General features: G+C 54.0%; 9 protein-coding genes across 9 annotated transcripts; 3 read left to right on the top strand and 6 right to left on the bottom strand.

Moving 5' to 3' along the window:
- Positions 1–305: 305 nt before the first annotated feature.
- Positions 306–1,230, bottom strand: EI97DRAFT_217495 (uncharacterized protein). Its single transcript, XM_033793842.1, has 3 exons — positions 841–1,230; positions 668–789; positions 306–611 (listed from the first exon to the last, which is right to left on the bottom strand). Exons 1-3 carry the CDS (start codon positions 1,051–1,053, stop codon positions 509–511), a joined length of 438 nt encoding a protein of 145 aa, XP_033656273.1. The 5' UTR covers positions 1,054–1,230; the 3' UTR covers positions 306–508.
- A 1,705-nt stretch (positions 1,231–2,935) lies between these two features.
- Positions 2,936–4,041, bottom strand: EI97DRAFT_217491 (uncharacterized protein). The gene has a single exon (XM_033793841.1). The coding sequence runs from the start codon at positions 3,707–3,709 to the stop codon at positions 3,110–3,112; it is 600 nt and encodes a 199-aa protein (XP_033656272.1). The 5' UTR covers positions 3,710–4,041; the 3' UTR covers positions 2,936–3,109.
- Positions 4,042–4,262: 221 nt separating this feature from the next.
- EI97DRAFT_217765 (uncharacterized protein) lies at positions 4,263–6,940 on the top strand. The gene is made up of 5 exons (XM_033793843.1): positions 4,263–4,548; positions 4,624–4,747; positions 4,799–5,795; positions 5,851–6,090; positions 6,139–6,940. Exons 1-5 carry the CDS (start codon positions 4,375–4,377, stop codon positions 6,695–6,697), a joined length of 2,094 nt encoding a protein of 697 aa, XP_033656271.1. The 5' UTR covers positions 4,263–4,374; the 3' UTR covers positions 6,698–6,940.
- A 638-nt stretch (positions 6,941–7,578) lies between these two features.
- On the top strand, positions 7,579–9,038 carry EI97DRAFT_430979 (glutathion peroxidase protein). The gene is made up of 4 exons (XM_033797822.1): positions 7,579–7,918; positions 8,058–8,173; positions 8,305–8,454; positions 8,588–9,038. The coding sequence occupies exons 1-4, from the start codon at positions 7,876–7,878 to the stop codon at positions 8,783–8,785; spliced, it is 507 nt and encodes a 168-aa protein (XP_033656270.1). The 5' UTR covers positions 7,579–7,875; the 3' UTR covers positions 8,786–9,038.
- Positions 8,784–10,440, bottom strand: EI97DRAFT_217462 (Phosphotyrosyl phosphatase activator). Its single transcript, XM_033793840.1, has 2 exons — positions 9,354–10,440; positions 8,784–9,073 (listed from the first exon to the last, which is right to left on the bottom strand). Exons 1-2 carry the CDS (start codon positions 10,363–10,365, stop codon positions 9,060–9,062), a joined length of 1,026 nt encoding a protein of 341 aa, XP_033656269.1. The 5' UTR covers positions 10,366–10,440; the 3' UTR covers positions 8,784–9,059.
- A 1,388-nt stretch (positions 10,441–11,828) lies between these two features.
- EI97DRAFT_448577 (uncharacterized protein) lies at positions 11,829–13,306 on the bottom strand (the record flags this gene model as incomplete). The annotated part of the gene is made up of 3 exons (XM_033800170.1): positions 11,829–12,091; positions 12,161–12,945; positions 13,017–13,306. 3 exons carry the CDS (start codon positions 13,304–13,306, stop codon positions 11,829–11,831), a joined length of 1,338 nt encoding a protein of 445 aa, XP_033656268.1.
- A 600-nt stretch (positions 13,307–13,906) lies between these two features.
- On the bottom strand, positions 13,907–16,674 carry EI97DRAFT_413506 (apses-domain-containing protein). The gene is made up of 3 exons (XM_033796799.1): positions 16,398–16,674; positions 15,900–16,278; positions 13,907–15,810 (listed from the first exon to the last, which is right to left on the bottom strand). Exons 1-3 carry the CDS (start codon positions 16,443–16,445, stop codon positions 14,195–14,197), a joined length of 2,043 nt encoding a protein of 680 aa, XP_033656267.1. The 5' UTR covers positions 16,446–16,674; the 3' UTR covers positions 13,907–14,194.
- Positions 16,675–16,717: 43 nt separating this feature from the next.
- On the top strand, positions 16,718–17,138 carry EI97DRAFT_448575 (putative NADH-ubiquinone oxidoreductase B18 subunit; the record flags this gene model as incomplete). The annotated part of the gene is made up of 3 exons (XM_033800169.1): positions 16,718–16,784; positions 16,857–16,981; positions 17,034–17,138. 3 exons carry the CDS (start codon positions 16,718–16,720, stop codon positions 17,136–17,138), a joined length of 297 nt encoding a protein of 98 aa, XP_033656266.1.
- EI97DRAFT_217394 (4-coumarate-CoA ligase-like protein) lies at positions 16,943–19,276 on the bottom strand. Its single transcript, XM_033793839.1, has 3 exons — positions 17,774–19,276; positions 17,564–17,726; positions 16,943–17,509 (listed from the first exon to the last, which is right to left on the bottom strand). Exons 1-3 carry the CDS (start codon positions 19,237–19,239, stop codon positions 17,441–17,443), a joined length of 1,698 nt encoding a protein of 565 aa, XP_033656265.1. The 5' UTR covers positions 19,240–19,276; the 3' UTR covers positions 16,943–17,440.
- Positions 19,277–22,321: the final 3,045 nt, after the last annotated feature.

The following is a 22,321-nucleotide window of genomic DNA, read 5'->3' as shown; positions in this document are numbered from 1 at the left end:
TTCCGGATCCGTCAGGGCCTTTGGGAATGTTGTGACTTTTACAGTAGGCAATCTGGAGAGGTGTTGAGAACAGGTAGATTCAAGCTCACTACGACCAATCATGGCATGACGCCATGACCCCGCTTGGCCCAAGCTCCATTCACCTCCGTCGCATGTAGACCTGTACACAGTAATGTTCAACCAGGCAGTTTGCGCGTACTGATTTTCCGGTCCACGAGCAAATAATATTGTAAAAGATCCATTTACAATGGTTAATATGAGAGTACAGAATATGGTAACAAATCTCAAACCAACTCTACCTCAAATGGACACAGCCCCTGGGCGTGCAATTTCTGTTGTAACCTGCCAGTTCCTCCCAATGCAAAAGGTCATAACCAATTTATATGTGTGGCACTCGGTCGTCTGCTGATTCAGGTTTTGGCGGACCAAGTTCCGAACCCGTAAGGAAAGAATCCGTTCGCACTGGTGCACTTGGTCGATCTTCCATCTCCCAAATCTGATAGGCCTCCTACTCGGATCGAAGCGTGGTGATGTCTCTCGGTTCTTTATTGCTTGCTCCGCTCTTCGACCCCGGAGCCGTTGTTCCTGGAGTGGTGGGACCATGAGTCCAACTAAACAAAGTCAGTGAATAGGCCTTTCCGGAACTGAGCAGACAGTGCACGCTTACTTGTTCCACATCTTGCCAAAGAACCCGGGTTTAGCATAGAAATCCTGCATACTTGCCCTTCTGGCTGTATGCTCTGCATCTTGGGGTCTCACAAAGTTTTCCAATCTGTTCGAAGCCGACGACTGAAAGGAGTCAGTATTCTGGCGACGCGGTCAAACGCAAGAACAGCTTACTCTGCGACGATCGTGCCAAGGGGATTTTTGAGGGGAATCATCATGAGACTGCGGCGGAGGAGAGGACATGTCAGAAGAGGCGGAACTTGTTCTTGAAAGATCGTTTGCGTCCGATGGCCTTCGATCGTCCTTGGTCTGTGGCGGGGTGTGATGTGTTTCAAAGATTTTATGGGTTTGCGTTGCGTACTTCTGGTGGAAGAATGGAGTAGGCATATCTGATGGACTATATGTGCTTTCACACCGTGGACTAATGATGATGCAGAGGGCAATGAGCTGGTGCGAACCAGAGATCCACAGGCGCCTTCGCCATGCATTTATGACCCATCTACCGGAAGCTTTGATCGTCCCAATGAGCTGAAAATGGGAGCTTCCCCGCAGTTTGTGTAAGCGTGAACTATCAATAACGTGACATGGCCGTCACAGACTGAATTGGGACCTATCGGGAATGGCTGAGCTTCCATATGACGGGTTGCTTCTTTCAACGCATGATTCGACGCGTTCACTCATGGGAAGCTGACTAAAGTTGATTGTGGCGAGACCTACTGTCCATGACTTCTCAAACCCAGGTCATCTCTGAAGTTGGAGCGGAGGCGAGGACCTTTCGAGGCCGTTGCACCTGACAGACAATATTATATGTTCGACCCAGGAGACATTATAGACAATGCATCCTGTAGATCGTACCTGGGGGTGCAGAGTGGGACTTGGTATGATACAGGGTGCCTCGATATGAGTTTTGTCTTCTGTCCGGAGCTCTCTGTTCATTGTTCTAATCCACTGCCGATGCTGGGGCGTTAATGATGAAAGGCTGCGCATGGTGAATGCTCTGCCCATGACAAACATTTTAACATTGCACGAGACCGTCACTTAAACCTCGGGCGATGTTCACTCCGTCTCACACGTCCAACTGATGATAGATGACGTAGATTCTGGATAGAAAGATAGACGGTTATCTAGGTATTAAGGGCACGTGCACCCCACGTGATGTATAATCTGCCGAAGTAACTCCGATTAGCGACAGCATCAAAATTCGACGTTGACCAAGACTCACCACACCCAACCTACCCACATTCTACATACTGCCGTCGCTCAATCCGAGTCATGCTTCTCAGAAGATGCAGACTTCGTTCTTTTTCCACAAGGTCGATATCACCCGAAAGCTCCTGTGACGAAGAATCGGTGACAGGGCAGGCTGCGCTTATGAGGCTCCGAGCCTCTGCGATGCAAGCTGATGAGCCAGGGGTTGGCGATCGCTCGCGTCCCTTGAAAGGATGATTATTCCGTATCGCCGGCAGATTTCGAACATGCTTTCTGCATTTAATTTTGAGCCTCGAGATTTCCTAACGTCCTTGGCATGAAAAGGTTTGCGATCCTGAGACCCCCTTTCCCCTCAACACCTCGTCGTTTGCTGGCCTGCCATACGGTCCAAACACTTATCGCGCCCTGATACCTGGCTGTTGGTTCGGCGCATGGAGGTCTAGCTGTGTATATGACCGTCGTCGACCCAGCCAGGCGCATTTTCTAGGTACGTGGAGGCATCGTTTTCTTGAATGTTCCTTTCATATCACCTTATTCCATGATGATTCCACAAACAAAAGCATAGTTCAACCGATGGCCTTCGGGCCGCTGGGGAAACAAATACCATCATCTTTCGCCCCTATCTGATTCGACAAATTCCGTCAAATCCCGTAAACGTTTTGCCCAAGAAGAAAGGTCTAACAGCAGGAGTAGATTGCACTGTTTGGAAACGGCACCATGGTTTGCCAGCAGAGTCGCACATTTGCACTCTCATGCGCCCCCAGGATCTCGTGGCATCCGTCAATGGGTTGAGGCAAGTGCCACTGTCGTATAAGGGCGCCGAAGTGTTCCTGTTTCCCTCAGTCGGTTGTACAGTATTGTGGTCGTCCAGAGAATAGCCGCCCATGTCATGGCGTACAACAGCATGCTAAGGCTCGGATTGGTACCGCAGCAGTGTTACTGTGATATGCGCCTGCGGCGGCCGCTACATTATGCCATTACCTATGTCAATACAAAGCTTTCCTTCAACGCCGATGCACGAATCAATTGCATCACCCGCGGCTCAATCTCAACGCGGCTGGGTGGAAGAAAGCAAGGCGTGCCAGGACGCTCCAAACGGCTGAAGGGAAGAGGAACCGTCTTTTCCACCGACCAAGGCACTTGCAATCAATCCCTCACAGGTTGCTGGTGTGGGAGAGGCAGCGTTTAATAATTCGCCGTGACGCATTTCCTTCTGGAACAATTTAGCGACCGCTCACCACAGGCCTGCTCGCGACCCCCCTGGCACGGCACGAGAAAGCAGCGAGAATATCGCGCACCAGGGTCGGCGGCCGCTGATGAAAGTGGTGAACAGTCCTGCAACGCCGGCGGCGTTATCGAGCCGGATCCCTTCGCGGGAGAGCACCTGGTGGTTTGCGGCCGATGTGCTTTCTGGGAGAGACGCAGTGCAACACCGCACGGATGCGCTTTTCTCACCAAAGATCCCGCTTCCAAGACTGGAGCTTGTGCTCCGGCGACGGCCGTGCATATCACGGCGCAGATGGCGTCCAACCATCCGGACGGCTGCTGGTTGAGAGGTTGGTGATGCGAAAGCTTTCCGGCCGACAAAGCGGCACCATAAGAACGTGGCTGTCCCCTTCGCTGCGTCGCAGCCAATGTGCCTTGGAAAGCGACCGTCATCAGCAACATGGCCCCACCCACTGGATGAGTTGTCACTGCTCCCGCTATACCCCTTTGGCTCATTGGTACCCTGACCGGTTGGGCACTCGTGTTTTTTGGTTTTGACCGCCTCCCCTCTGTCTCCCTCCCTCCTTTCTCCTCGAGTCCTCGCACCTCGCACCTGGACAATCCACATCACCAGAATCACCGCTCAGAACATTCGGTGCGAATCTCAACATAAAACTTCGCCAGTTCTGTAGACTCAACACGAGCCCTTGCTCAGGATGTCAGTTCGGAGCCCAGACGAAGGCCTAACCAGGTACTTATTGCCCACCGGTCCTATTTCTCTGTTTCTTGCATATTCTGTTTGAAGCTTTTGTTGTTTACGCGAAGATATGTTTTCCTTGCTGTCGATTTCAATATCCCTCTTTCCTTTTCTGCGCCTTACAGCAACCCTCAGCGCATGGATCCCCATATGCCAGCCCGCGGACCTGTTCCCCCGGACTCCTCAGTTTTTGCCGGAGACCTAAGGTTCCTTTTGCATTGTCCCAGATCTGCCATGTCCGTGGATTATGCCCCAGGTCCCCTGTGTTTCCAGGATCAGTATGACGGCCCTACCACGCCTAGGCAACATTAGAGCGAGATGGCGAGGTCGGCGAATCGGCAGCATTCCCGCATACTGTCATTGTGCTGTGGGTTGTTGTCGGTCTTCAAAGCCCCCGTTGACAAGACCTGCACCTCCTGTTGCGGCTCCCCACAAGTCGCCGTGTTCGTCTAGTCAACCAGAGCGTTTGTAGTGTCACCCCAGAATCGCACAATAAATTTCGTTGTGCGGTTTCCCCATCTGGATGACAACCTACTATGGCACAGGATACCTGTTTTTGCTTCCTTAGTTTCTCCTTGCCGCTTGGAATCCGGAAGGGCAGCCGCCCGGGGAATGAGCCTTGGATCAACAGCCGGATGTTATCAGGAATAGCCGTCCAGGAGCACCGTGAAACCGAATGGACCGACGCCAAAGGTGCAATAGCTGCACAAGTACGTTCTCGGAGTTGATTATACTCCATTTCCAACCCCCTTGATCGTAGACTAACTTTCGTCGAATCGTCGGAGGGGATTGGGAACTGCTACCCTATAAACTACGGCATGGGAGTGCCGTATGCACCGGACTCCGTCACATGGTGCGTCCTCGGACTGATCCCAACTCGGGGAACGCGTCTTGTCAACCTCAGTCATTGTTGGTGCGTAACCCTTCGCAATGTACAATGCTTTTGCTGACATAGAATAGTGGACAGAGCCCGCGAGGACCGCCTATGGTGGATACTAACTTGGCGCTTTTCATTTGTTACAGTCATCTTCAGATCATTTTTCGTTCATTGTAGCTACTCTGTTTGGACACTAACCCCTGCTCTCAGCGAATCTTGTTTCGACGCACCTTTGCCGGATTTTCCCTTGTTTCCTTCCAACCAGGCCGTGAACATTGCCAAGTGGAGTGAGGACGTGTCAGGAGCCGCCTTTGCCGGATTGGATCTCTTTTGTGCTTCCCCAGTTCCGGAGATGAACGGCGCGGATGCTTTTGAGCAGAAGCATGAGACTGCTTCTGTTTACAGCATGGACAGCGCATATCAGAGTCAATCAGGCGCCAGCCGAAGTGGAGCCCAGTTGCCCGAAGGATACCAAAGCCTCGCACCACAGGACAACAGGAGCCGCATGAACAGCCAATTCCCAGGAAGTGACGTGTACTCCCCTACGCTCAGCTCCGACAACTTCGGAGCTTTTGCGGATCAGCACTCCGAGATGGCCCATGTACAACCGCCTTCAGCCGCTGGAGACATGGAAACAGGGGATAACCCGTTTGCCTATGCTAACTACACCACGGCGCAGGATTACTCCCATTACACAGCTACTAGCGTACCTCGATTTATTCCCTCGACTAATATTGATATGACCTTTCCCTGGGGGACCTCGGACTCACAGAGCCTGACTTCGCCATTAGGCTTCAATTCGTTCAACAAGTCGCCGATCAGTATCGATGCAGCGCTGTATTCCAATCATGACCTCTCCGAGTCTATATTCAATACTCCTCCGCAGTTCCAGAGAGGTAGTATCAGCAGACCGAGACTTGATACATCCACCCGTCCTGCCGCGGCCCGGAAATCATCGTCGTACATATCCGAAGAGCATGTGATGCGGAGGCAGTCCGCAAATGACGCCGGCTTCGGAAGCCTTGCCATGTCGCCAACCAGTGCCATCAGCGCCCATGCTCTCAGTGCGCTAGATGCGAAGTAAGCTACTTACCTCGGGAGCAGAGATTGGAGCCAATGTGCTAATCATAAACAGTGCCGAGAAGGAGGAGACTGCATCCACTTCTCTGACGGCTCAGTCTATTGGTGACGAAGACGAGCTCCTATCCCCTTCGGACGCAGCGGCCGTGAAGAACCTGGAAGAAGAGCAGGGAAAGATCGCCCGAAGCCACCCGTTATATCAGGCACAGCCGCACAAGGACGGGAAGTACCATTGCCCGAATGAAGGGAAGCCAGGCTGCACCCACAAGCCTACACCACTGAAGTGCAATTACGAGTAAGTAGGACTGCTCTTACCACATCACTCTTTGCTAATTCCATGTAGCAAGTATGTGGACTCGCATCTCAAGCCGTTCCGCTGCAAGCAAAAGATGTGCATTGGTGTCCAATTCTCCTCGACGGCCTGCCTCCTTCGCCATGAACGCGAGGCTCATGGCATGCACGGGCACGGTTCGAGACCGCACCTCTGCCGCTTCGCGGACTGTGACCGGTCCATACCTGGGAACGGATTCCCCCGGCGATACAATCTGTTCGACCACATGAAACGTGTGCACGACTATAGCGGCCCTGGTGCAGAGGCACCGGTGCCCGCTCCACTGGGCCAGACCGCAGCGCCACGCAAGAGCGCCGGCCGGAAGCGAAAGTCCACAGCAGAAGAGGGTGCAGAGAAGCGCCAGAAGGTGACGAAGCCTACCCTCCAACAGCAGCTCCAGCAACGACGCGGGCAGTTGCAGGAAGCGTTCCTGGCCAAGAAACAGAACATCATCAACATCTTGGCCGAGTTAGGAGGGCCAAACGACCTGGATGGCGACATCCAACTCACCAAGGAGGTTGTCGGTCTGCACGAGATCTCGGCCGAGTTCAAGAAGACGTTTGGAGGCTGAGAGAGGGATGCCGAGGGATTCAGAGTGAGTGCCTGCGCTACGCCTGGATCCATTGGAACAACTACTCTTCTGGATATGCATGACGTTGTGCATGCTACTTTTCTTTCTGTTCCGCCTGGAAGCCTTGCACCCGATCTCGGGCCTGGAGGTCAACGTACCGCCTGGAGGATACGTGCCTGTACACGCCCATGGAGCATCCATTACCAGGATCGGACTTCCTCCGAGGATTACCGCCCTGTGCGATTGTCGTAGCAAGTCGTGAGGCCGCGACGAGGTCAGTGAAGCGTCGAGGTACGACTCGAGTGAGAGGCAAGAGTTACATGAATAGGGGATGACAGATTGATTTGCAGTGCTTTGATTGTCGCTAAATTGTCATAAGGGGAGTTGGGATTGATGGCGTTGGTTTCGTAGCGTTTAACAAAAAAACAAAAGGAAAAAAAATAAACATGATTGTCTTCGAAAGTGATTCTTTTACGTGTGTGTTTTTCAAGTTGCCATCGCAATCCTTCCACCTGCGCTCAATGAATGGCTAGTAAGATAAAAATCTCTCGATGTTTTTACACGGGAATACCCGCCAGAATTAGCTCTCAGATCTTCGAGGTCGCACAATTCCAAATGCTGTGTAACCATTGCTCCGCATACGTCATGGACGGACCTGTGTGCGAACCTCGTAACGCACACCAACCCCGGGATAGACCGTTTCCGAGGGCCCAAAGCATTCCAAATGCTGACGCCGCTTTCACATGCCACAACCCGTCGTACGTCAGCAACCTCTGATCTGATGATGAACCGAGTTGCCGCCGGACACAACAACTCGTGTATGTTTTGCACAGCCTCAAAATCCGCGACTACTTGTACTTGGGCACGCGAGTTCGGTCATCATAAAGCTGGCGCCGCTGCGACCGTTTTTTTTCGTTCTTGGTGGAGCCCCGCGTGTCTTATCGATAGAACCTTGGTTACCTGTCCGGAGGAGTTTCAGCAGCATCAGTGCTTGTAGCAGCTACATCAACATCTCACGGCTTCGAAGGACGTACAACGACCACTGCGACGACGTGTATATCTTGCGAGGACGATTAGGGTTCCGATTACGATTCGGATTCTTGGGAGAGAGCGCAGGGACGAGAGGATATAGTAGTAGTGGCAATAGCAGCAATAGCAGCAGCAGCAGCGACAGCAGTATGGCGTCCGCGACGAGCTTCTTCGATTTCAATGTCAAGGATAGTGAGTCTCCTTTCTCCTTTTGTCCTTTGTCTTCGTCGGCATTGGGTTGCGTGGCGCTAGATAGTGAGAAGGCGACAGCGACAGGGAGACAGAGAGCGACCGCGAGAGACGTAGAACCAAGCTAACACCCCGCGCACAGAAAAAGGAACCGACTTCCCCCTCGCCAACCTCAAAGGCAAGGTCATCCTCGTCGTCAACACGGCGTCCAAATGCGGCTTCACGCCGCAATTCGAGGGGCTCGAGAAGCTGTATAAAGTACGCTCCCGCTCCCCTATCCGTCTCCCTTCCTCCGCTGTCCCTTCCCCGTCCCGGTCCAAAACGCCAAACACACATACACCTCTTTCCACACAAAAAGGGTACATAAAAGACATACCTAACGGATCTAGGACCTGAAATCCAAACACCCTACAGACTTCGAAATCCTCGCCTTCCCCTGCAACCAATTCGGCAACCAGGACCCGGGCTCCAACGACGAGATCCAGACCTTCTGCCAGGTCAATTACGGCGTCACCTTCCCCGTGCTTGGGAAAATCGATGTACGTTTCCGCCCTTCTCCTCCTCCCTCTTCTCTCCCCCCTCTTCTCCCTCTTCCCCCTATATCACCAACCCCCCTCCCCCTCCCTTTTCAGCACCGATGAGTACTAACCTTTTCTGTTTTCCTTTCTCCAGGTCAACGGCCCACACGCCGCCCCGCTCTACGAATTCCTCAAATCCGAGAAACCGGGCCTGCTAGGCTTGAAGCGCGTGAAATGGAACTTTGAGAAGTTTCTCATCGGGCGCGACGGCAAGGTCAAGGGGCGATGGGCTAGTACGACGAAACCTGAGAGTCTGAGGGCGGAGATTGAGAAGGAGATTGCTGCGAAGTAGATTGAGTTGGGGGGATGTGCTACCATAGGGTGTGAAGGAGGGGGAATGATATCCAGACATGGGAGATGAATGTTATGCAAGTACTTGCTTGGAAACAGATCTGTCTATGGTCTTGCCCAGCGATGGATCCAACATGCACATTCCGCAGAAAACAGAAAGCGGGACCCTCAAGATATTGAATCCATATCGATCTCAACCAACCAACGCCGGCACCGTCCCATGCAAGACCACCCAAAGAGCAACAACCCCTCAAACACCACAAATATGCAACCCTCTATTTCCCAAGAACTCAAAGCCCCGTTCATCCCTCCGCAACTCAACCCCTAATCAAAGGGCACCCTCCTCAACCCACCCCCCCCCCCCCTCTTCCTCTCCTCCCCCTCCGCGCCCACAGCCGCAGGAACCCGAATCCCGCAGCAATCGCCCCATCCAACACTATTATGCACATGTCTCTTCCCCATCTCATCATCAAACACCTCCACCTTCCCAGTCGCCTCTCCTCCCTGCCCGGCCTCACCATCCTCCCCCTCCCCCTCCACACTCATCCCCTCAACCGCCGGAACCAAACTCCCAAACAAAAAATGCTGCATAACCGGCACCTTGCCCAGCACCTCCTTCACAAACATCTTCCTCATCCCGGCCTCAATCTTACCCCAAGACTTCGCCGCCGAGATATCATCCAACATGGGACTATGCCACCTCAACCCTTCGACGTTCTTGACGCGGTTCACAAACGCCACCTGATCCAGATACAGATACTTGTGGCCCTCCTCCTCGAGCACGAGTTGGTTGTGTATCGATTTGGGCGTGATGTAGGCATGTCCGACGAGCTGCGCGGCGCCGAATAAAAAGGGGAGGAATTGGTAGTCGTCAAGGCCCCAGACGCCGTGCGAGCCTGCGGGCTCGAGGTAGTACGCCGATTGGATCTTGCGCATGAGGCGCAGGTAGGCCGGTAGTACGACGAGCCCGATGGCGGGGAACGTGTCATCGGGCAGCAGCGCGATGCGGTTCAGGCACAGCAGCCAGAGCAAGAAGTTGAGTTCGTGGCCGGAGCCGTAGTCGATGCGGCTGCGGTTGCCGAACGCGTGCGCCAGGTACGTGGAAATCTCGTCGATTTGGGCGTCATCGTCCAGGCCGAATTCGCGGTGCCAGCCGGGGAGGGAGGAGACGACGGCGTCGAGGAAGGTGCGGAAGATGGGGTTACCGAAGCGCGAGCCCGTGTCTTCGGGTGGGTTGGCGTGTAGGATTTGTTCGACTTCTTGCAGGAGGCGGAGGATTTTGCGGATCGTGGGGTGCAGGTCTGAGTCTTGTATGGTGCCGATGGCGCGGTTGCGGACCGAGTCGGAGAGGGTGAAGATCCAGGCTTGGACGAGGGTGGAGGTCGGGCTCGAGAGGAAGAGGTCGTGGTCTTGCTTGCTGAGGATGCGCCGCGTGGGATGGATGTACGTGTGTTTGGAGAGGTCTGGTAGGGGAGGTAGGGGTGGTGTTGGCGGTGGAGGGACGGAGTCGGGTGCGGGTCGCTGAGGGGGTGGGCGTCTGCGGGGGAGAAGTTTGGGAATCGCGGCGCTCATGTCAGACATGGCGTATGTGGAATGGCAGGAGGTAATTGCTGCACTCGGCCGTGGTATCGTAGTCGTCGAGATTGTTCCGTGGTGGTAGTATGGAGGAAAGCAAAATGTCGTCACCCCGCGCCAGCCGCGCTAGCAAACGTACCCCTGTCACCCCCCCCTGCTCGCCCCACCAACGGCCAACGGCCCGTCCCTCCGCTTCACCTTCGCCATGACTTTCACCTCTTCACCAGTGCACCCTCGTCTTCACCCTCACCACCTCCTCTCTATAATCTATACCACCCTCATCTCCGTCTCCATCCCAACCCGGGGCCCAAAATCCGGAACCTCGGCAGAAAAACAATCTGATCCTTCGTCCGGCGTCAAATCTCAATGGCACTGGCGTACATGGAAATAAAACGCGATATCTCATGCACCCTTCCCTCCCCTGTACATCGATAATCGATCGATCACGCTCAAGTGGCCTGCATACTGTAATAAGTTGTATAGTACTTACATAGCGGCCGGGGCTATACCCCCCGCTCAATGCCGCTTTTACACAGTAAATTCCCTAGACGCGTATCTTCCAGTAGATATAACTATGGTCAAAAAATCAATAAATCACAGCCCACACTAAAACTCGAACCCCCGCCCCCCACGAGACAAACAAAAAAGGTCGAGCAGCCGAATCGGTGCAAATACTGCGTGACTCATTAACCTTTGTGGAGGCTGATAGACCTTTTCTCGCTATCCTGGTAGTCAGGACGATAATTGTTGTAATAATTGCGGATTATATAGTGAGAAATCGTGATTGTAGTAGTTGATTGAAGGTAGGAGGGATATTTTATGTTCTCGGATCGTGGGCCGGTTGCCGTGGGCCGGTTGCACGGCCCACTGAGAAGTGAGAGTGAGAGGGAAGGTGAATGGCGTGACGTAAACTAGCATGGATACCGCAGGCCATGCCTTGTACATACGATATAAATCAATCGTCAGCAAAACGGCCTCGCCTCGCAAAGCATGGGGGAAACAGAACTAATGTCGATACGCTACAACTGAGTCGCAGGAACACAGCGAGCAAGAGCCAGATTTTTGATAGAGGAATGCGGGTGCGCTCTAATGATATTTCCACTTCAACACTCAACTACATTGCCCTACGAAGCGAGCCGCGCCCGTTGATACGATGCTGGAAAAAGGGGGGAAAAGCATTCCTGTATCCAACGCCCATAACAATGCCCAAATATCTGCCCCGTCGTGTCTAAGAAGCCGTATATGGCACCGTTCCAAACGCCTTATATATCCCTCAAAGCAAAACGGAAACGCAACGGGGGAACCAGCGCCCTCCAGTGGCCCCCAGCAGCTCCAGCAGCAGCCGTGCCGGCCTCCAAAAATGTGGAAAGGTGTAAATGCGAAAGATACCGTAAACCAAGGGCCTTGCCATCCAACCTCTCCATGTTGCTGTTTGTCTGATGCAGTTGATATCAAAAGTTTCAGAACGATCAATCGTCAATGTCGCTCTCGTCCTCCTCCAATTCCTTCCGCCGCTCCTCGTCCATCTCCTTGTACGTAGCCCAGCTAAGCAGGATGAACGCGCCAATGATCAGCAAACCGCCTACAATGGCCGCGGGCGTGAGCGGCGAGTTCAGCGGAGGAGGCAGGAGCTGGTCCACGAGCGCGACGATGAAGATGGTCAAAAGCGCGGCCACCGAAGAGAGCACCGGCGAAGTGAGGGAAATGAGGATAAGGAAAGATCCGGAGAAGGCTATTCCACCGTCAGTTCTACTCGCACAACAACACCTCGCTAAAAAGCTGAATATAAACCAAAACTTACTCGCATTCGCCAAAACGCTAACCGCCATCATCCACGCCTGCTCCCCTCTCGGCAGCGCAAACTCCTCCCACCCAAGATAATGCAGCACGGGCAACGGGATCCAAAGCACGCCCAGCGTGAACGCCCCGATCAGACTCCCAAACGTATTCGCAAACACCATTCCCCTGCCCGGACTACATCCATCCGGCGGACACGCCAGCCGCTTATACAACACTTCGTAGAACCCGTACAGCACGCTGCCAATGCCGATGACCATGTTCCCCAAGGCGCGCATCTTGCCGTCATGCTGGGCGCTGCTGTTGTCGTCGTGCGACGCTCCGCCACCCCCGCCGCCGGAGATGCCGCCCTGCTTCTGCGGGGTCTTGTCGCCGTAGGCCACGACGAAGACGCCGACGATGGCGACGGCTACGGCGACGACTTTGGAGAAGCGGACTTTCTCGTGCAGCAGGGGGATGCTGAATGCGTAGGCGAAGAAGGCGGAGCAGTTGTAGATGGCGGTCAAGTCGCTGGCGGTCGTCATGTTGACGGCGACGTACCAGCTGCCGCCTGCGACGGTGAGGGCGCAGGTAACAAAGGCGGTCATTTTGAGCATGTAGGGGACGGGAGAGACTTGGGATTGGCGGGGAGACGGGTGCAGCGTGCGGTGCTGCACCATCAAAGCGGTTTGGCGGAGGAGTTGGACGTGGCGGCGCCAGAAGGTGGCCCAGGGTTGGTCCCATTTCTGGATGCGGAGGAGGAGGAGTTGGGTCGGCCAGAGGACGATCCAGCTGCCGTGGGTCATGTATCTGCTCGGGGTGAGCGAGGGAAGCCCAAAGACGCATATATCGTCATCTGGGACGTGCGATTGTGTACTCACAGCATGCAATACGGCTTCTCCCACTTCAACTCGTGCTGAATATACACGGCCGTCTCCGTCTGCACGACAAAGCTCACCAGGCTCAGCACCAGGAATATCCCCGCATAGGTATATCTCTTCCGAGTCTCATATTTGGCCTGCGATTCGGGATCCCGTTCATGGAACGTGGAGCGTCTACTCAGGGGGGCTCGCGGCGACCCGGCTTCGTCTGCCTTGCGCGCTCCCAGTAGGGGAGAATGCACGCGACCTCCTCCAGCGGCTCCGTACTCTGGCCTCAGGTCCGACGGCATGGTGTCTGTGTCGTTTGCATCCCAGTCGTCGAAGTCGAGGTCTCCGCCGGGCTTTCGCGGACGGGGGATCGCAGTGAAGGGCGAGGAATCGCGGGATACGACGGTGGGATTTACGTGCACCGGCGAAGTTCTCCGACCTAGCTTGTCCGTAGTACCGCTATCTCCAGGGTGATGGTGTCCCTCCGAATGAGCCTGTCTCGAGTGGTTCCTGAGTAGAATGTCCTCGCGATGATGTGGGTGCCCAGACGGCATATAACACTGCGATTGAGGGACACGTCGACCGTGTGCCTCTTACTCGTCGTACTGTGGCTTATTTATGAGTGGGGGGAGGGTTTCCAAGTAAAAGGTTACAAATGAGGAGTGTTGGGCGTCGCAGCGTGGAGTGTGGAGTCTCCAAAAAGCACGTCAAGGGTCTCAGCCCTGCATGGTTCCGAGACTCCCACGCCAGGGCGCCAATCAAGGTCCCGCCTTCGACATGCCGGTCGCCAAGTCATCATTGTGGTATGCGACCGCGATGGCGACATTGTCCGTGATGCTGCAAGTAGTTGGAAGGAACCTGGAAAAGATGGCAGAAATGGTGGAGAGGATGATTTGGACGATCCACTGCTCCACGACCATCTGACCCCTCTCATGCACTAATAACACTCGTGACGGTGCACATAGACAAATCCGACATGTGACCACTCCTCGGCCACCATTCCCCCCTCTTGACAAGTACAGTACATGTAGATAACTAGGTAAGAAATACGTTTACACGTGAATGCGCAGCCATGATAGATACTCATAATACCCTTGGAAGACTCGTATAACTCATACGCAAGCAAGAAACGTTGACTTTCGAAAACAAGAATAGAAAAGGACTGAGAAAGCCGGGTATCAAAAATATCATCACGGGCTGCCCTCCAACCCTTCGGCGCGCTCCTGCGTTTCCGCCTCTTCCAGTTCCCTCAAAATCTCGGGCAGCATGGCTTCGACGTCTTCTTCTTTCTCCCCTATTGCCTTGGAGATGAGGCTCTTGTACACGCCTTGCTTCTCGCTCATGCCCGCCACAGACAGGTTGGCCACAACCTCCCTCACCAGCTCTCTGCGTTCCATCTGCGCCTTGTGCAACAGTAGGCTTAACCGCATCTTCTCCGCCAGGTCTACCGATGACGAGGACGACGGGTGGTGTTGTGGCGTCGCTGTACATAATCTCCGTAGTTCGACCTTCTGTTCAATCTCCAACAGAGATTCCGCTTCCTCCACGAGCGCTCTCAGCTCCTTCTCTTGTGCCCTATCCACCTCGTCGTCATTCAAATCCATGTGCATCCCATTACTCGCTTCCAGCAGCTCCGCCGTCTGTTTCCGTATCGCCGCAAGTTCGGCTTCCCGCCTCTTGACAACACGCTCCGCGTCTAGCGACTCCGCTTCCTTCTCTTGCAGCTCTGCTTCGTATGCCATCGCTAGCTCTTCGCACTTCTCCAGCAATTTCGGCGCTACTTTGTTCATCAGGAGCGATGCTGTCTGCGACCGGTATTGAGTGGGTTCCTGCGTCCTAAGTGCGGAGAAGGGCAGCGGTGCAAGTGGTCCGGCTCCGTTCTCGAACAAGCCATGTCCATTGATGCGCTCAGGAGGCGGCGCAAATGGCGACGACGATGCCTGGCGATGTAGCGCCCCCGTCCGCCGGTGCGTGTTCATCATGCGAAGCAGATCATCGGCCGTCTCCCCCTTGTTGTTGACAATGTTCGTGTTGACGCTGCGACCCAACAACGCCCGCACGCATTTCCTGGCTCCGTTGCGGGCCGCAATGTGCAGCGCCGTGTCGCCGTTCTTGTCCTGCATGTCCAACAGCCTGACCACCTCATCCGACTTCCATGTCTCTAAAAGCTTGTTGATGATGCAGTCCAGATAGTACCTCGCACACACCAACTTGTTAGAGCTGCTCGTCGTTGCTGCGATGTGATGGAAGACGGTACTGCCGAACCAGTCGGTCCGTACCACGGTAGATTGCAGAATCTTAACCATGCTCGGCATGGTCTGCTTATCGTAGTTGTTCGTGAACATGACTGCGCGCATCAGAGGCGTCTCCAGGTTGTTGGAGACGCAGTCGGTCCGCGCACCCCTCCTGATCAACTCCTTCACCACTTCCACATCACCCATGGCAGCTGCCCAATGCATCGCGGAATGTCCCTTTTCATCGATAGCTCGATCGAGGTTGACGTTGGGCGGCGGCTCGGGCGGAGCGACGAAACTGCTTTTTGAGTCTAGGAGAACAAAGTAGTCGAGCAGGGCATCCGCCCAGATCTGATGCTGCTGATCCTGCAGAGACATGTGGTCGGAGCCCCGCTTGCGTTTGCGGCTGCCTGTCGAGTACTGCGAGGCGTCCATCATGTCCTGGTCACCCAACATCGACTCTGATATGACCGTCTCGTTGTCGGGCGTGCCATCCCGGTAGAGCTGCGAGTGCCGCTGAGAGTCGTCGTAGTGGTCTTCGCTGACTTGTGACTGCGAGTTGGCCATGAAGGCTGCGTTGCGTCAGCAATCAAGCTTGTTAAGTAGGAAGGGAAGGAGCAAGGCAGTAGGTCCGCTGAATCCTTGGGGAAGCTCTTCTTACCATTGGTAGTCCTCCTCGCAGGCGCGGCAGCAGCTCGCGCAGGTTTGGGTCGGCTGGATGCAGCGGTTGCGTGCTTCGGAGCGGGTGGTGGGCTGCGATCTCCGGGTATGAAGTCGAGTATGGGAGCCAGCTTGTCCAGCACGCCGTTGCGCTCGGCGAGCATGCGGCCCTCATGAAGCGGCACCCATGTTCCCTGGTATTTTCCGTACCCGCCCTGAACCTTCTCGTGAATGCCCTTCTGGACTTCGCGCTCGAGAATGCGGGTGCGTGCGGGTTTATCGAAATCAGCGACTTTGAGAATATGCGTTGCGTTGATCCAGTCGTCGGCGCGGCGGCGCATTACATGGTTTCCGCCGACATTGAACTCGTAGACGGGGACCTGTTCTCTATGTAAGCCTGCGACGTCAAAAAATCCCCATTGTAGCTATAGCACATGCGATTTGCAAACTGCGAGAGCTGGTTCTTTCAGGCTGGGGTTAAAGGGAGCGCTTGTCTCACATTACTGTACGTCGCCGAGTAGATTCTGCCATCTGGTGCCGGGGGCATCGTACGGACGTCTAAAAGGTATCCAGCGGCGCGCTCGCAGTTCGAGGGTTGATAGTACAATGAGTGCGTCCCAGTCTGGCGATAATGGGGGGAATGACACCGCGACGCGTCTGCGTGCGAGCCGGGGTGCCAAGCCCTTTCGGCGGCCCTTGCCCTGCCCGCGCCGACGACATGCCTCAGCAAGCTTCACCCAGCCCAACTTCCCACCTCCGCCCTCGTCCTCCGCCAGCTTTGCACAGCGCAACCGAAAGAGTCACAGCAGGGCCGCCGCAATGACTATCACCGAGTCTATTAAGGAGGCCGTTGGCCTTGCCTCCCACGAGCAGCAGGAGCCCAAGAGTCAGTCGGACACGCTTCTCTTCCCAATTGGCTTGTCCGTGCAGCAAAACTCATACTGATGGCCTGATGCAGAGGCTACCCGCGCTGAGATGAGCGCTGCGAAGCTCCCGCTACCGTATCGGGATTCCTGCGCACATCTTCTGATCCCTTTGAACCGGTGTCGCTTTGAGGAGTTCTATCTGCCGTGGAAGTGCGAGGTGGGATCCGGATTCAACAATTGAAGATGAGCGGCGCATTAATAGGTCACAGAACGAGCGACATTCATACGAGAAGTGCCAGTACGAAGAGTTCAAGCAGCGGATGGCAAAGATGGAGGAGTTGAGGGCAGCGAAGGGCGGAGCAAGGAGCAATTGAGAGGTTTCATTTCAAGGTGGAAGGACGATATCGAAGAAGATCAAGCGGCTGCATGTATATATCAGCAGCAACAACACGACTTTCTGGTGCAGAGCGATTGGAGCCTGGAATTCCGTCATGGCCTCTCAAGACCGGTGACGCTTGTCGGCAAACCTGCGGTTTAAATAGGGATTTCGAAGCACAAGTGGAAATGCAAAAATCACACAATCATGCATTGGGCTATTCGAAAGATATATACAGTTGGTATTTATCTACAACTATGACTATGCTGACACGAGGTCTAGTTGATATCTCGCAGAAGATTAGAGCTTCGCCTTGGTCTGCTCCGCCGCGGCTCTGTCCCTCAAAGCTCTCCTCATGATTTTGCCAGACTATGACCGTGGTTAGTTTTGTTTTCGGCACGGGAAAGATTGAATTCCACATACCGGGTTCTTGGGAATGGCATCAATGAAGTGGACTCCGCCTTCCAGTCGCTTCGCCCTGGAAACACGCTCAGCGAGCCAGTTCTTGATCTTTTCAGCTACCTCCGGCGTAGCCCTCTCCTGGCTCTGTGGCACTATGTATGCACGTGGGAGCTCTTCTCCGTTGCTTCGCAAGTCAGCATCCATCATACGCAGACGTGGGAGCACTCTTACATGGTCACACCGATGACGGCGGCATCCTGGACATCTGGATGATCGAGGAGCAACGCCTCCAGCTCAGCCGGAGCGACTTGAAGACCCTTGACCTTGATCAACTCCTTCTTGCGATCCACAATGAAGAAGTGGCCCTCCTTGTCCACATACGCCACATCGCCAGTCCGCAGCCATCCGTCCTCCGTCAGCGTCTCCCTCGTAGCCTCCGGCTTGTTCCAGTACCCCTTCATGACATTGGGAGCGCGAACCCAGACCTCTCCCCTCTCTCCCTGAGCAACCTCAACCTTGCCCTCATCATCAGCCACAATTTTGGCCTCGCAGTTGGCAAGGAGTTCTCCAACAGAGAAGCTCTCGGACTTCTTCGCAGGATGGAATGTCGTCGCCGCGCAAGTCAATTCGGTCATCCCCCACCCTTGCTTCACATTGATCCGGCCCTTGGGCCACAATGCCTCCAACTGCTCGCAAGCCTCTCGGCCCAAAGGAGCAGCCCCCGAACCAATGGTCTCCACAGAGCTCAGATCGAACTTCCGGGTCGCGGGATGCTTCGCCATGGCCACAACAACCGGCGGCACGAGCGTCAAATCCGTAATCCGGAACCTCTGCGCCGCCTCCAACATCTCCAGGAAATCGAACTTGGGCATAATGTACACCGGAAATCCCGACTTGGGCGCATTGACGCAGAAGATCGTCTGCGCCATGGCGTGGTACATGGGCAGGAAGCACAGGTACTTCGCCCTCTTGACCTTCTCCTCGTACTCCGGATGCTGCGAATTCAAATGAATCACCTGCGAGCAATTGGCCACGTAATTCTTATGCGTGATCATGACGCCCTTGGCCACGCCCGTCGTCCCCGAGGAATAGTTCAGCGCAACCACCCTATCCAACTCCTCGTCGGTGCTGAGCTCCAGCCACGAATACGCCCTCCCCTCCTCCGGCGAATCCAGCAGCGCCGTCCAATGCCGGATCTTCCCCTCAGGCGTCTCCCTCTCCACCCTCCTCCCCTCAAACGTCGCGGCCCCGTCGTCGAAGATGAAAATCCGATCAGCGCCCAGTCCCGCCTCCTTCGCCGCCGCGAGCCCCGTGTCCAGGCTCCCCTCCGCACAGACTAGATACCTCGCCCCGGAATCGCGTAATTGGTACGCCAGTTCGCGGACCACGTACGTGGGATTCGCGCCCGTGAAGATGCCGCCCGCCATGATGACGCCGAGCACCATGACGGGGAAGAAGAGCGTGTTGCCCGAGAAGAGGAGGACGCGGTCGCCTGGCTCGAGGCCGGAGCGGAGGAGGCCCGACGCGAGGCGTTGGGCATAGAGGCGGTAGTCGCGGAGGGAGAGGTTGTGGGTTTCTGGGTTGCGCGTGGAGATGAAGGCGGGTTTGTCGGAGAGGGGGGCGGTCGGGGAGCCGAAGAGGAAGGTTGGGAGGGAGACGCGGGGGATGGGGATTTGCCAGCGGGATTGGATGGGCATGGTTGCGGGTTTGTGGGGGAGGGTGGTATGGGTGAGGAGTTGGGAGAGGGAGGGGAGGAGAGGAGAGGAGAGGACGGCGGAGATGTGCGGTAGGGTCCAGGTCTATATCTGAGTACCTGAGTCGTGAGCTTGTTACCTTGTGTGGGGAAGCTGTGTGTGCTTTTACGCCCGGCTATATATCATTGCCAGTGTCCGCGGATCTAGTACATCTCACCGGGCCGTCAAGAAATGTAAGCTTACTGCTAATCCTATGGTCCCCTGTACAGCAAACAACAAGGTACGTACTATAAGCAGACGAAGTGAAAGCCCTTTTGCAGTTAAATCTAAACTCTCGACGCTTCCTCTATTCACTACATAGATACGCACCGTCTTCCTACCCCAGCCATCATCGCCTCTCGGATCCACACAAATCCGAACCTTAAACACCCGCGTACGTCTCTCAATTCTATTCACCAGGGGTGTTGGAGAGGTGGATGATGCGGGGGTTGATCTATGGGGCGGGCTGGGGTAGTTGGGGTGCCGAGGAGCCGAGGCATGATTATAGTTGGACGCTAGGGACGGGGAGGATTTGCGGGGGAACAAGCTGGGGGGTATGGGGGCGGGAGATAGGCGGGGATTGAGGATTCGTACCCCAGGGTAGGAGAGGGCTGAGGGTTAATAAAGGGTTCGGGAATCAGTGTTGAGGGATGGTAAAGTACCCTTATTCTATCAGAGGCTTTTGGTGAGATGGAAGGGATTGGAGGTCTCAGTGTCTAGCTAGCATATTTAAGGTGCATCTGCGTTGAGACGAGGACGAATCCTCATAAGGGCACGTTGAAGAATAGTTTGATAGGTTTCAGGACGAATTATTCGTTTTGATTTTGACGATTGGTTTACACGGTATCACTGCAGATGCAATTCCAAAGTTAGAGTAATTACGACCTAGAAGTGTGTCATGGAGGAAGCAAAGACTTTTGAGTGCTTGTGGTTTACGATGGAGTTTGGGTCATCTTTCACGTCTGGAATCTTGTGTGAGTACGGGCTAGATCTAAACTTTAGCCTAGGCAAGGTACTGGGAGTTTTCCCACGCTATGAGGCACTACGGACATCGTGGCCTAGGAGAACGCCAATGAGGAATGTATATTTCTTTGAGTCGATGTTAATACGGAAGTTTCCAAATCTGTGGTGCCGAGTGCCTAATTATGTGACGGAGTTCTTTGTGAAAACTTCATCGAGCCTCTTCCACACATGAATATAGATAGCACGCAGCCAACGCCGTGCATGCAATCTCACAATATAGGCTGATGCTTAACTGGTCTTTTGTTCCATGATTCTTACAATCTATCGACTTTCTCGAAATTATTTCCATCACATCACGGGCTATACTTCGGCTGTCGCTGAATGCATTGGACATCAGTGCATCCATGGATCTCACTGACGAGCGCTTGAGCAACCTATACAAACCGTTGAAACCGTCACAACTTTGCACTATTTTTATTCCTGTTGATAGAGGCGGACTTGCGTCTCTATGATCTAACCACCCTGGGACATTGTACTCCCCTTTTCCACGCAACTAAGAGCGAACCCAGGACCATGGTACCTAACTTGCCCAACTCCAAAACAGGAAGCTCACTCACTTCGAAATATTTAAAACTAATCTCTCTGATACCGTCCTATCTATCAGTCTCTATGGCGGTAGGATGCGAAAGGAGCCATGAGCTCTATCAAGTTCGCATCTCTCGCCTTCGCATGAATTCCAGAGAAATCTCTCAACGACCTCATCCAAGTACGGAAGGGGAAAAGGATAGTTTATTTGAGCGGTGAGTGACATGGTCCCTCAGTGTTTGCTTCGTACCTGCATTGGGTACACATCAAAAGAATCCGCATGACAGCTCAGTTACGTGAAGAGAAGAATGGAGACTTACAGCGCGTTTACTCCACTCTAATAACATCGTCACCTCTTAGAAACGCACTCTGGGACCAGCTCTTTCAGGGCATGGTCATGAGCGCGCTCCTGCACCGTTGAAGCAACTCCGTTAGATACATTGATATTCTCAGGCATGCCTCGTCGAGGCTTTTCAATGTGCCGTGGGGACACTACTTACCAGGGTCGCCTATTCGACATGTCAATCTAGATCCCATCTCTCCCAGGGGCTCGTTTTAGTAATCTTTAGGCCATTGAACGAATCAATAAGGCTCTACTTATCCCAGCGACTTCACCAGCGATCGCCCTTCTCCAGCTTAGTGAGCGAGATGGAGTCTCTTCCATCCCTTGACAAAAGAGCCTGTCGTAGGCAATTCCTGCTGCTATCTTGAGGAAAGGGGTCTCTAGCCATAGTGAAGCATCGACAAATGCCGAATTCTTTTTGAGAGCGTTTGGGGAGGACGAGTGTCTATAGGATATCACTGGCATGCGCAAGAGGGGGTAGCAGTGTTGGCGAGAGGGAGTACAGTAGTTTACGTAGTTTTTTAGAGGTTTGCGTTCTTTAGACGATCACGTAATCCTGAGATTTTAGCCTGTTACAGTACCCGTAAGACGCTCTATAGTAACTTGGAGAGGGAGGCCTAACGCTTGTAACATTAGATTTTTGCTGTAATATCCTTGTTCTAAAATGCGTAAGCAGCTATCTGTTGCAGGCTAATATAATATTAATACAACTTACTCTGTTAACAGCATGTTAGGACGCTGTTAAGATACTGTTAGAACGCTGTTACTACAATCTTACGTGCTACCTTCCTATACAGATACGTAACTGCCTTCCTGCCTTCCTGCCTGCCTGCCGTCCTGCCTGCCTACTTCGAGCTCTCTCTACATTCTGCCTTTGTAGCAGCACGCAGAGGTCTGCAAGAGGCTGTGCGCATGCAATTACAATCTCTGCGCGGTATTCTAGGCCTAAACTTTGCGCTGCACGTCTTATTTTCCTATTTCTAGGCAGATACATAGAACATTTACCCTTGTCAGATAGTAAGCCAATTTATGGACATCCCATCTGGGACTGGAGAGGAGGACTGGGAGAAACTATCTGTACCGGTACTGTCTGAGGACATGTGGCTAGTGATTCTGCAGTGGCTAGTGCCCTGCACAGCCTTGGTGCCCAGAGAA

The sequence above is a fragment of the Westerdykella ornata genome, assembly GCF_010094085.1.
Source record: "Westerdykella ornata strain CBS 379.55 unplaced genomic scaffold EI97scaffold_4, whole genome shotgun sequence".
Classification (NCBI taxonomy): domain Eukaryota; kingdom Fungi; phylum Ascomycota; class Dothideomycetes; order Pleosporales; family Sporormiaceae; genus Westerdykella; species Westerdykella ornata.
Note: the sequence above shows the minus strand (reverse complement) of the source record. Positions and strands in the feature narration are given on the sequence as shown.